Source organism: Staurois parvus, unplaced genomic scaffold, assembly GCF_062004578.1.
Source record: "Staurois parvus isolate SC_StPar_1 unplaced genomic scaffold, SC_StPar_1.0 ptg000300l, whole genome shotgun sequence".
Classification (NCBI taxonomy): Eukaryota; Metazoa; Chordata; class Amphibia; order Anura; family Ranidae; genus Staurois; species Staurois parvus.
The window spans coordinates 509,241-523,389 of record NW_028318096.1 but is presented as its reverse complement, the minus strand read 5'-3'; the positions used below and the strand labels follow the sequence as shown (position 1 = coordinate 523,389).

Below are 14,149 nucleotides of genomic sequence, written 5' to 3'. Positions count from 1 at the left end.
AGGTGTCGTACATGTGGTTCCCTCAAGGACCGACCACTGCCTTGGCAGCTTTCAAATTGTGTTCGGTCCCTAGGGGAACCTCATGTACGATGCCTGTTCCTGACCCCTTGATGGGTTAAAGTCTGGACAACAGACCTTTGATGTTCCACTATTACAACATGGTGCTTCTATATAGCTCATGGCGAACTTCAAGAATTACTCTTTAATGTGGCACCTGTGGTTCCTGCATGTCAAACGATGACCTCAACCTATGTGTGTGGGGGGGGGGGACTCATTCTCCAAAACACAACAAAGCATTCTCATTCTGACCAATTTTGGTGAGTGGTATCCTTTCCCTGAGGAAGAATCTGCACTAAAGTATTTGAAAGGCGTTGGATTTAGGCTGAATGCACTTGTAGTTCCCTCAATTTAGGTTGCAAGATGGAATTCAGCTTTGAAGGATACCATTAACCTTTAAATGCAATAATTACAAATATTGTCAAGCAAATATGTTGTCAAGAATTGTTATATTCTATTGGGAAAATATGTGTTGATGTGTCAGATAAAATGTCAAATCTTTTTTAAAAGATTGTTTGGTTTATATATTCTCCACGGTTGCCTTAAAAATCCCACCAAATGTAAGGTACAAATCTCTCTATGACAATGTATTATGCCATCATTTTGTGATTAATGCTTGTTAAAGATTGTTTGTATCACTTTTATTTCTTTGGAAAATTTCTGCCAAGCTCAGCTCTTTTTCTGACTCAGGTTTTTCTTTATGGCGAATATATCTTGCTTGTTTTGCTTCTTCAAAGGACTCCATAAAGTCAGGCATTGTGTGTCGGGTGCGAAGTACTCCATCAGGAGCATAGATTTCCTCATCAAATAAGGGTTTGTCCTTGAAAAGGGAACTTCTTCGCCTCATAAACTGTGGACCTAAGACTGGTGGTTTTATTGGCACCTCTTCATTTGAAGACTTCACCACTGAGGGAAGTGTTTTATTGCCTGAATCTGTGGGAAGCTCAGAAGATTTGCCTTGCATGCTGACATTTTTGTTGGTAGTGCCTTCATTTGTAGAGGAAATGCTCAGTCTCCTTGCAGAAGAAACCTTGGAATCTGTTGTACTGGTACCAGAAACTGTAGATGCAGCTTCATATTGCTGGATAACTTCAGAATCTGTCTTACCCTTTCTGCTGCTAACACCATCCATGAAATCATTAATACGCATTTGAAGAGTCATTGATGAGCCGGACGCAATGACTTGGCCTTCTGGATGAGCTGCCAGTTCGTTTCTTGTACTTAAATAGAGAGTAGCAAATAAAATGTTTTAATTTGTTAACTAAAGATGTTTATATCATAGAAGCATATCTTTTGCCATATTTGCTATATTTGTAGTGATAAAAGTTAGAACATACTAGCATAAGTGAGCCATTTTCTAAAATGTAGAATTATAGAATGGGTGCAACGATATGCTTCACTTTACACATTAGAAAAAAAACATAATAAAATGATAGGATTTCCTCTGCTGATAGCCCAATAAAATTAAAAATGTTTGCACTGATTCTTTACAACAAATGTTTGTTTGAAAATGTTTGCAAATGATGTATACCTGTTTGTGGATTATATATTTTTGTGTGAGTGTATGTGTTTAATTTTAAAATGTGTGTATTGGTGTATTATGGTTGGGGTGGATATAAACCAAATTTGATTTGTGGTGAAAGATGTGAGTTCAACTCAGGAGAGTGGGTCGAGATGTGGGAACCTGAAGGATTGAGGCAAAGGAGGTTGGTATAAAAATCAATTTGGGTATGGGATAAATTTTAATTTAAAAAGGTGTTTGACGTTCCGAAGGTTTGGTAGTTTAACACAGGAATCTGCTAGGGGGTGCATGCTACATTTTTTAATTAAGGGAGAAATTTAGCACTTTTCAACAGGTGGGTGTTAATTGGACAGTAGTGGTAGCTTTGCAACCGAGTGTTAGAATATGGCTGTTGGTTAAAAAAAACATGGACTCATGTAGGTGCGACCAGTCTAAGAGGGTAAAGTTATAGGGGATGTGCAACCAGACCGGTCAGTATTAAATCTTGGATAACCCTTGGTGCCCTAAACCATCTAAAGGAGGAGTATTGACCAAATGGTATTGCCACACTCAGGGCGGGAGAACCTGTAGTATCCAGCATTAGTCAGGAGTAGAGAGGGTGCAGAAGGCAAAGCATGTTTTATTTGAAGCACAAGCCTCATACCCCCCTTCATCTTGTAGGTCCTGGCCAGAAAATGTACTTTCTACTGTATTTAGCTATGCATTTTTGACATGTAATTTTCAGGGGATGTTTTTTCATCTTACAGCAGAACTTCGAGGGGGGGGGGGGGGTTGGTTAAATGCACATGTACTGTCTTACTGTCAGTAAGTGTTTTTTATACACTCAAGTAAACTTTGTAAACAGATAGGCACACTTCTGCTTGTAAAGTATCATCTTTACCTTTCATTTTGAACTGAACTTCCGGTTTTATGAATTTCTTTAGCAGTTGTAGGGCTTGTGCTTTTCCTAACAGTAGCTGAAAATACATATAGAGACATTCAAGTGTTACTAAAGCCACAACAGAAAAATCATTCTGTATATGCAGTAAAGCATGCTTGTTATACTCAATGTGGAACCTAAGAGGTTAATCCTCTGCATTGTGTAAAAAGGCTGTTTGATCCTCACTTCTCTGATCCTCCCCTTCTTCCAGTGTCCCCCTCTTATCTCCTGAAAAGACATATGTATGGAGCAGGTGCGGACTGACAACTCATGGGGCCCCCAGGCAATAGGGGACCATGGGGCCCCTATGTCCTCGCCCACACTCAAACCACACCCAAAAAAGCCTATGAAAGGTACCAGGGACATCTCAGGGGGCCCCCTACTGACCCTGGGCCCTCGGGCAGTGCCCGAGTTCCCCAATGGTCAGTCCGCCCCTGGTATGGAGTCACTCTGCACATGCTAAGTTTGGTGTGTAGTGCTAGAGAGGTTTTTTTTTGGGGGGGGGAGTGCATGTGTGCAGTACAGGGCCAATCAGCACTGTCCAGACATAAATCAGGGGTTCTACATCCTCCTAGAGCAGAATGAAAACGCCTCCTACAAGCTTTAACATGTGCTCTGCTGAACACTGATATAAGTCACAAGACTGCTCTAACTGGTGATGAGAAAAGGTATTTATCAGTTTATATTTACTAAAATAATTGCACTTCCATGTTCTGTGTAGTGTGGGAGACCAGATATAGTAAATGCAGGGTCCTGGGTTTAGTAATACTTCCAGTATTGATACATGATTAATGCAATTAGAATTAATGATAACTTCTTTAAAATGTGAACAAAAATAGGGTTGTTTTGTTTGCCTTTTATACAGCAGCCAATTACATTCTAGCTATAATGTTCCAGTCTAATCATACCAACTAGCTGTTGTTAGGAACACATCCAGTTATTTATGCCTTCGTATATGTGAGATCCAGTTTTTTACCAATGGTCTTTCTCTAAGAGCATTCAAGGTTCTTTTCAGTCTAACAGAAAAAAAGCAGTTGAAATGCACGATGAGGAAGATTTTATTTACTATTTATGATGAGTATTATATTCTATTTGCAAATATAATGCATACTATTCTATTTCTTTCAAGTTCATTCTTAAAATTTTATGTTATGAACGCTTATGTCAAGATACTGTTCTTATAACTGTTCATATTTTTAACAGTAAACTATTGAAAGTTTCCAAAAAACATTTACATGAATATCACTACATCCTAGATACACCACAGATATATACTGTACTTATAAGAGCACAACATACAGAGTTCTCAAAGAGTGTAATACAGTTTATGTATATTATTATTATTATTATTATATTGAGTGTATTGGTTCCAAAAAGTCAGTCATTGTCAATGTGATTTCCAACAACTGTTTTCAATAGAAAAAAGGAAGCGCAAGCTGGTGGAGGGTATACAGGCAGTAGCTATATATACAAAGTATATATATATAATGAAAAAGTGCTGAATGGGTTGTATGGGTTGAAAGGGGAGGGAGAGGCAGGAAAAATTGAAAGGTATGTGGAGGACGAGGGGGGGCGGAGTTAGGGTGAGTTGGTCATAGGTTCAGGTGGAACATAACCATGCAGAACACATTTTGTCACACTTAGTGGGGCAGCCGCTGTTCAGTTGGTACATTGGGAACACACTTTGAAAGGCTAAACACCAGTCACTATAGGACGGGAAAAGGATTTTTAGATTTGAGGAACATGCCCCATCTGGCATAGTAGGATGCATAGAGCAGGAACAATGTGCTTTTAGGTGGTAAGAGTATCCTGAATGCCTAGTAAAAGTACAAGTGAGTCTAATGTCAAAGGTCAGCACTATCCTGGCTCTGTTTATCTTATCTCTGGTTCTTGGCATGAAGACTCTGACATAATTAGCATGTAAGGAGTTAAGCTGGCCATACTCCATTAGAATTTTTTATTATCTGAACGTTCATATGATTTTCTTGGTTAGTGGAATCAAAATGATATTTGTTTTTGACTGTAGTGATAAGAAAATTCAAAGACAGTGTCGGAAAATTTTTCTGGAATTAAATTTTAACTGTGAATGTGGTTTTAGTTTGGGAAACATTGTACATGTTGCAATGAAACCTGTTTAGTACCTCTGGTAGGTATAAAAAGAGCAGATATGGGTGAAATTTTAAGGGCTTTCGAACTAAATTAGATTACACAATGTTGGCAAGAAAGAAAGTACTGCCAAACTATTAATTTGAATTTCTGTGCAAACGTTCGATCGAAAATCTAGTCTTAGGCTTAGTAGTCTTAGACTGACCATACATGTTAAGATTTCTCTCCTTCGGCCCTGTGGTCTAAACAAGGAAAGTCACTCTATAACCCCATGCTAACCAGCATGAATTAAGGAATCTCTCCTGAAGACTGTTGTATTCAGACAGCCACAGCATATTTTTTTATGTTCATACCAGTAGAGAGGAGATTGTCACAAGGTATATGTTTCCATAACATGCCAGTCTTGTTGGAATGATTGATCATCTTGATCAAATTGTATCTGCCAGCTAATCTCTATAGTTCCTCAGAGAAGGTCAACACCAATTGTGTGTGCGCAGGATACAAATCTTCATGCTCAGCCAGTGTGATCATGGAAATTCATGCCACAATTTTAAAGAATAATTGTATGCCAACATTTCTGACCACCTTAACTCTACTGGTACCATTTTAACCTAAACAGATCACTATGGAATACTTTATAGCAAGTTCCAGTTAAACTACTAAACCCTTCAATTTAGTAGTTTCCCAAAACAGTTGCATTAAAGACATGCTGTGAACAGTAACTGTCACAGTTGTTTGTGGTCTCAACCAGACTGTCTAGTCATCAAATGACTGGTGCCATAACTGATCACATTGAAATTGAAGTGCCACCCCATTGCTAAGAGGTCCATATACAACTTTATTCCATTGAAGGTCAGGGCTACCATTCAAAAAGTATCCGACGTGTTTTGGGGGTCTAAGTGCACCCTTCATAGAGGCTTGACTGGCAACAAAGTGCACAAACCAGAAGTGAACTGGATTTACAGAGGTATTTTTCCAGTGTGAATTAAAAGCACAGAGCTAATCATCAACTTGTTTGGCAGCTCTGATCACCGATCACATGTTCAGCAACATGGCAACTGCAGTTCAGATAGAAGCTAAGATGGCAGCTTCCTTGGCTGTAAAGAATAGGAGGGTTTAGTTCTACTTTAAGTGAAGTCCATGCTGTATTGTTTTTCGGAGTTCTGCTCTCTAAACTTGTCTGCATCTGATGTATGAATTTGTTTTATCTTAGCCCATTGCCTGCAAGTTTTGCTCACATCTGAGCTAGGAATTATTGTATATTTACCTAGTTTCCTATTAATTAATTATTTTATAGTATATTCTGTGTAAATTAAGGCTGTGCATGACACTGCAGACATCAACAGTAGAGCAACAGAAGCAAAAATTATCTAGGTATAGTAAAAACAGTCCATTGCTTATTAGCACTTAAAGAACATGTTCAACTTCCCAGTCATCTTGCCTAAACTAACTTAGCTAATCCCTACCAAGCCGCTCATTTTCTCAGCATGACAGCACTGGTATCCTCCACTCTTTACTTCCCTTGGGCTAAATTCTCGTTCACTGCTTGCTGCATCTGCACAGTGAACACTTACAGACTCTAAAGGTCTATAGGTTATATCAGTGTTTGTCAACTTTTTTTCAGTCAAGGCACCCTTTAAAATTAAGGACAATCTCAAGGTACCCTTTAACATTCTGCACAATCTCAAGGCACCTCATTCTAAAATGTAAATCTATAATCTAATAGTTTTACATAACGCAGCAACATCCACACGTTAGAGGTGATTTATTCTTGCAAAGCAAATATTTCTTTGCAAGCTGGTACTGACTAGTATTCCAGTGTTTCTTTCTTAGTTTCTCTCCCTCACTCTGCTAATTTGACCCACCTGCTGATAAAGATCTGACTAGTATTCCAGTGTTTCTTTCTTAGTTTCTCTCCCTCACTCTGCTAATTTTCTCCCACTGCTGATAAAGATGGGCAGGGGAGGGGCGAACAAGGATGCTGTGCAGGCGCCCGACGTCCTCCTTATCAACTAATGATGTAATTGGTTGTTAGGATGCCAGCGGCTGGCAGGATGTAAAAGTGAGCAATGAAATCCTGTGGCTTTGTGTAATTAAAAGGCAGGCTTGATCAGGGGCGGACTGACCATTTGGAAACTCGCGCACTGCCCGAGGGTCCGGGGTCAGTAGGGGGCCCCATGAGATGCCCCTGGTACTGTTTTCATAGGCTTTTTTGAGTTTGGGCAAGGACACAGGAGCCCCATGATCCCCTATTGCCCGGGGGCCCCATGAGTTGTCAGTCCGCCCCTGGGCTTGATCCATCTGCTGGCTTGTATACAATTTTTGGGCAGTTTTTAGGCATATTGCCAAGGCATTCCTGAAAAGGCCTGAAGGCACCCCAGAGTGCCTGGGCACCCTGGTTGAGAAAGGTTGGGTTAGATCTATGCTCTGAGTGTTTAATCACTGATGAAAGTCTCTTCTGCACTATATACAGAATGCCCCCAGTACAGAAAATGTGGCGTTCTAAGCCAACCAATCCCTGTTTGTGCTGCAACACATTTACTGTTTATGATACTATTAGATTGATTTTCACCTACTATATAAGAGCTCAACTGTGCCATTACTGTTAAATGGTATTCTGACTTTCTAACACTCACCAGCACTGTTTCACAGGTTACCACTGAGTGTTCTTAGCCTCATTTTAAACCCCAACATTTAAATATTTGGTCTCTGTGTTTATGAAATATATATATATATATATATATGTACACTGCTCAAAAAAATTAAAGGAATGCATTTTAATCAGAGTATAGCATCAAGTCAATTAAACTCCTGCGATACTGATCTGGTCAGTTAAGTAGCAGAGGGGGTTGTTAATCAGTTTCAGCTGCTTTGGTGTTTTTTTTATTATATCTTTTATTGAATTTTTCCATTACAAAAAGAAAAACAACCTTATACCCATACAGTTCACATATGCACAAATTCCACTTAAATTATCCTATCCCCTACCCAATCCCCCTATCCAGTTACCCTTGTCCATATCCTTATTCCTAACTTATTCCTCCAATCATTTTTCTGGCTATATCCATGTCCCTTCCCTCATGCCTCCACTCTGTCTTTCCTTCACTCACTCCCCCCCCCAAATACTCCATCGTACTCTCTCCAAACTTTTCATCTTATACTCCAACCACTTCCAAATATCTTTTAGATGTTTTAAAATCTGACAATCTACTCCACATTTTCCTAAATGTTTCCAGTTTATCCTCCTCCATATGGTATAAATCCTCCATCCTGTTTATATATTCAACTGTTTATTATTATTATACAGTATTTATAAAGCGCCAATAGATCGCTCAGCGCTGTACATTACAAAGGGGTACAGAACATGTGACAGAACAATACCAATACAATGCAAAACATGAGGGGATTGAGGGCCCTGCTCTTTCGAGCTTACAATCTAGGAGGGAGGGGATGGTGGCACAGGAGGCGATAGCTGTGGGGGATGGAATGGTAGGAAGAGTGGAGGAGGTCGGCAAGTTAGCAGGGGGTGGGGTAGGCTTCCCTGAAGAGATGGGTTTTCAGGGTGCACCTATAGGAGAGGAGAGTAGATGATAATCTGATGGGTTGGGGCAGGGAGTTCCAGAGGATGGGTGACACCCTGGAGAAGTCCTGGAGGCGGGCATGGGAGGAGGAGACCAGGGAACTAGAGAGAAGGAGGTCTTGTGAGGAGCGGAGTGTGCGTGCTGGGCGGTACTTGGATATTAGGTCAGTGATGTAGTTTGGGGCAGTATGGTGGACAGCTTTGTACGTCAGTGTTAGGATTTTGAATTTGATCCGTTGTGCAATCGGAATCGTTTATCCAATCTTTTATTTTTGGGGGCTCTGGAGCTTGCCAGAACTTGGGAATCAGACCCTTAGCTAGACTAATTTGATGGTATAATACCCTATTTTCATATTATTTCACTGAAAACTTGGAATTGTTGCTCATTCAATTCTGTTCCCAGCTCCTTTTCCCATTTCGCCAAGAACAAGGGAGGATCAGTTCCCTCCATATCAGTAAGGATCTTATAAATCCTGGAGGTAGCCTGTTTTTGAACTGTGTTTACATTCAACAATTGTTAAAATGGGTACAGATCCTCCGATATCCTCAGTGGTTGTAGAAGCGTTAAAACAAAATGACCTAATTACCAATACCGCCACTCATCTAATGTGAAAAATAAATCTTTTTTCCTCTTTAAGTCTTGAAAAGTGTACAGTTTCCCCTTATCCAATAAATCCTTCAAACGAGTTAATATTGAATTATATTTCCATCCCTTTTGCTTGTATATTATATCCCAAACTCTTAAAACTTTCCTTGTTAAATAACTAGTATTCACATCTAAGATATGAAATTTATGTGGTATCCAGATAATCTTCTCTAATTGTGACTTACTTAAAGTCCCTTCCACGTTTACCCAACATTTCCCTTGTAAACTATTTGTTCAATCAACAATTTGTGATCATTTGTGATAATATCACCGATAAATAATATTTCCTAAACTTAGGTAGGTTTAATCCTTCATTCCCTTTTGCTCTATACAATACCTCATACTTAATTCTTAGTTTCTTATTTGCCCATATAAACCTAAGTACCATCTTCTTTATTGTCCCAAAAAAAGATCCTGGTAGATGTACTGGGAGCATATGAAACTTATACAGGTTTTTTGGTACTATCACCATCTTTACCAAATTTATACGACCTATCCAAGAGGCTCTTCCCTTTGAAAGTCTCCCTAACTCATCCTTTATTTCATTTATTAATGGATTATAATGTGCTTGATATAGGCCTTTTATTGAAGGAGTTAATTTTATTCCAAGGTAACCTATTTCCTTTTCCCTCAATGTAAATAGAAAATCTTTTTGTACACTGTGCTTCTCTGTCTTTGAGACATTGATATTCAATATCTCTGACTTTGAGGGGTTTATTTTCAGATTTGATTGCTCTCCATACTGTTTTAATAGTCTCATTAAATTAGGCAACGTTATTCTGGGATTTACAATATTTACCTTATGCCCCACTTCACCTTTCTTTATTCCTGTTATATCTACATACTTTCTTACCCTCGCCAGCACGGGTTCCAGAGATATTACAAATAACAAAGGAGAGAGTGGCCATTCTTGTCTAGTACCATTATACATTTTAAAAAACTGAGAAAGGTATCCGTTGACCTTTACCACCGCTGACGGATCATTATAAAGCCCTTTTATCCACTTTTCCCTAATCCTAAGGCCTCTAACGTGTCTAACATGACTTCTTAGGCAACTCTGCCACAAGCCTTTTCAGCAATTTCTCTCTCTTTGCTCTTTGTAAAAAGAGCAATGATCTCATGTCATCCCTCCCTTCTCTGCCAGGAATAAATCCCATTTGATCCAAGTGTATCCACTTCGGCATCATCTGCTTCAATCTAGTTGCCATAGCATACAATTTTGTGTCTATATTTAATAATATGGGCCTGTAACTAGCGCACTGTGAGCTGTCCTTTCCTTCTTTAAGTATAATTGTTATATGTGCTTGCAATATCTCCACATTCTAGGGACCAGAAGATCTTTACATTTCTTGTAATAGCCTACAGTATATTCGTCGGGGCCTGGGCTCTTTCCTGCTGCTGTACTCTTCAGGGCCAAGGTAATTTCCTCCGGGGTGATAATTCTCTCTAGGGCTTCTAATTTTTCTTCTGATATTCTTGGCACCCCCACCTCATTTAAATATTTCTGCCTTTTTCTCTTCTGTTCATCCTCTGTTTCTTTTTGATTTCTAGAGCTCACATCATATAGCCTGCTATAATATTTTTGAAACATACTAGTGATATCAGTGGCGTGTACACCGTTTCTTCTTTTCCATCTTTAATTTTTTTCTATAAAATTCATAGATTTCTTTTCCTTTGGTCTCCTCATTAAGTATTTTCCTGGTCTATTCCCCCACTGGTATCTTTTCTTTGAAAATCTAGTGAATATTCTTCTCGATTCTTGTTCCATTAGATCTTTTAATTCTTCTCTTTTAAGAATTATCTTCCGATGTATATCTATACCCATCTTCTTTTTATGTAACTGTTCTAATTTATAATGCTCCTTCATCACCATCCTTATTTTTTTCTCCCGGTCTTTCTTTTTTTCTGCCCCTATCGAGATCCATATTCCCCTAATATATGCTTTGTGTACCTCCCATATTATGGCCACCGAAAACCTCCTCAGTCTCATTAAACGCATAAAATTGCTCTATTTCCCCCCTTAGCCTTTTCTCTATTTCAGGGTCTTGTATGAGCATCTTGTTTAGTCTCCACATAGTTATTTTATCCCACTCTCCTCCTACCCATAGTCTCATTGTGACAGGAGCATGATCAGAAATAGACATAACCTCTATGTTGGAGCTAACCAATGACTCCAGTTGTCTATGCTCGATCATTATATAATCCAGTCGTGAATATGATCTATGTACTGGAGAGAAGAAGGTGTAGTCTCTTTCTCTTGGATGTTTCACTCTCCAAGTGTCAGTTAATTGACATTGATATAATATCCTCTTCAACAATTTCCTACCGCCCTCTCTCTGGAGATTAAAATCTCCTGCCACAACCAAACTACCCTTTTTAAATTCAGTAAGTTTTCTTAACACACCCTCCAAAAATATTACTGGGTTTTTATTTGGACCATAAATATTAACTAGTGTATATTCAAATCCTTGTAATTTTCCCCCCAGTAAAAGAAACCGACCCTCTAGGTCCTCCAGTCTCCCCTCCAGGGTGAAACTTACATATTTTGAAAACACGATTGCTACTCCTTTGGCCCTTTTTATTGGAGAATCGGCATAGTATCATGTTGAATAATACTTTGAATATAACTTAACATTTGTATCATGGGTTATGTGTGTCTCTTGTAAAAACACTACATCTATGGAGTATTGGTGAATTTCCCTAAATGTCTTATGTCTTTTTGAGGGGAGTTTAATTCTTTCACGTTATAAGTTATAAACGTAATAAAACTCATTTCTAATGTTATTTCACTTCCCTTCCAGATTTCCCATCAAAGGAACATAGGTATAGGCAACTTAAGACATGACATTCTCCCCCTCCCCACCTAAAACATCCCCGCACCTTCCTCCCACTCTGTTCACCCACCCATCGTCCTGATTCCCACCCCCCCTTCGTCTTAACTATCTTACTCCTAAAACCCCCATAGCCTACATATTGCCCTGGAATCTGTCGTGATTTATTTCCATTAGCAATTCCTATTTTGGTGGGAGACTCAAAACACGCACGCCCACTCTGACCCCTAGCTCGTAACATAGGTCAGTTCAGAGTTTAACAGCATGTTTGACTTCCAGGCGACCCGCCAAATCAAAATTCCCTCTACCCCTCCATCCCTGTGGCTGAGTGAGAGGGAGAAAGGAAAAACAACATCTGGGCTCTGGGAGAAACTGAGGAATTCTCCCCCTCTCCCTTCCCTGACCTCTCTCCCTCCCCAATCCCTCCCCTGCCCACCCCATATCTGCCTACTTTCTCTTCTTAGATACCCGCTGCTATTATCCTTTCCCCTGCCATACACTTTCTTTAGATCCCTCTGACCACCACTCTAGGTCCATTTTCTGTCATTCTAATTTTTCACAAAAGTCACTAAAGTCTTCTGGGAACCTCAGCCTTGCCAATTTCTCATCTTTCTACCCAATCCGGCATGCTGGAAAACCCCAGTTACATCGAACTTTTTTCTCCCTCATCTGACCCAACAGCGGTTTCAAAGATCTTCCCATCAAGCATTCTCCCTCTACAAATCCGCCTTCCTCACCTACACCTCCTCCCTCCACACCGCCAAACAAACCTACTTCGTAACCCTCATCAACACCCTCTCCTCCAATCCTCGCCGGCTCTTCTCCACTTTCAACTCCCTACTCTTCCCCCCCCCACCTCCACCCAGTACCTCACTCACCGCCCACAAGATTGCCATTCACTTCCAAAATAAGATTGACGCAATCCGTAAGAACATTGCCAATGCTCCACCTACCTCCCCACCTAGCCTCCCTCCCACTACAACCCCTCCAACTCTCCCCTCCTCTGACCTCGCAACCGCCCTGCTCCCCAACACCCTTAACATCCCACACACCATAACCCACCCAACACTCCGCTCCTTCAGCCTTGCCACCACTAAGGGGGTCATCAAGGTCTTCCCAGAAGCCCGACTCACCACTTGCCCCCTTGACCCTGTCCCCACACAACTCCTCCGGGCACCCTCCCTCTCCATCCTACGCTCCTTCACCCACATCTTCAATCTCTCCCTCTCTATTGGCGCATTCCCCTCCCCCCTAAAGCACATGCACATCACCCCCATACTCAAAAAACCCTCCTTGGACCCCACTGACCTGAACAACCTTAGACCCATCTCCCTGCTGCCATTCAATTCCAAGCTCCTTGAGTGCCTAATCTACAATCACCCAAGCTCCCACCTCACTGACAACAACCTCCTCAATCCACTACAGTCTGGCTTCCGTCCCCTACACTCCACCGAAACCACACTACTCAAAATCACTAATGACCTGCTAACAGCCAAAGCTAATGGCCACTACTCAGTCCTCTTACTCCTCGACCTCTCCGCGGCCTTCGACACAGTTGACCACCCTCTCTTCCTCAATAAACTACACTCCCTTGGCATCAGAGACCCCGCTCTCTCCTGGCTCTCCTCCTATCTATCCCAACGCTCCTTCAGCCTTACCTATAATGCTACCACCTCCCCCTCTCTCCCCCTCTCTGTTGGGGTCCCCCAAGGCTCTGTCCTCAGGCCCCTTCTCTTCTCCATCTACACCTCCTCCCTTGGTATACACTCCCACAGCTTCAACTATCACCTCTGCGCCGATGACACGCAAATTTACCTCTCCACCCCTCAACTCATCCCTGCAGTCTCTCTCACCCATCTGCTGAACAACATATCAGACTGGATGTCGCTCCACTTCCTCAAACTGAACCTTTCAAAAACCGAGCTCCTAATTTCCCCTCCAGCCCGCGCCCCCCCTCTCCATCATGACCAACAACGCCGCCATCAGTCCCACCCCGCAAGCCAAAGTCCTAGGTGTCACTCTAGATTCAAACCTGTCCTTCCAACCCCATGTCCAACTGCTAGCAAGCTCATGCAGGTTCCACCTCCGTAACATCTCCAAAATACGTACGTTCCTAACCCCAGACACTACTAAATAACTCGTTCACTCCCTCATTATCTCACGCCTGGACTACTGCAACTCCCTCCTCACCGGCCTACCTCGTCATAGACTATCCCCACTTCAGTCTATCCTGAACTCAGCGGCCAGACTCATCCACCTTACCAACCGCTCCTCTTCTGCCACCCCCCTCTATCATTCCCTCCACTGGCTCCCGATTGCCCAACGCATCAAATTCAAACTACTAACACTGACATACAAAGCCATTCATAATGCTGCCCCAAACTACCTCACCGACCTGATACCCAAATACCACCCAACCCATAATCTTCGCTCCTCACAAGACCTCCTACTTTCTAGCTCCCTGGTCTCCACCTCCCACGCCCGACTG

General features: G+C 41.3%; 1 protein-coding gene across 2 annotated transcripts in view; it reads right to left on the bottom strand.

Moving 5' to 3' along the window:
* Nucleotides 1-400: 400 nt before the first annotated feature.
* The window catches only part of CCDC190 (coiled-coil domain containing 190), a 48,129-nt gene continuing 34,380 nt past the window's right edge, over nt 401-14,149 (bottom strand). For both annotated transcript variants that reach the window (XM_089683066.1, XM_089683067.1), the window contains exons 3-4: nt 2,460-2,535; nt 401-1,277 (exon numbers count right to left, since the gene is read on the bottom strand). In XM_089683066.1, the coding sequence (XP_089539192.1) occupies nt 677-1,277; nt 2,460-2,535 (677 nt within the window). In that variant the 3' untranslated portion in view covers nt 401-676. The remainder of the gene's footprint in view (nt 1,278-2,459; nt 2,536-14,149) is intronic.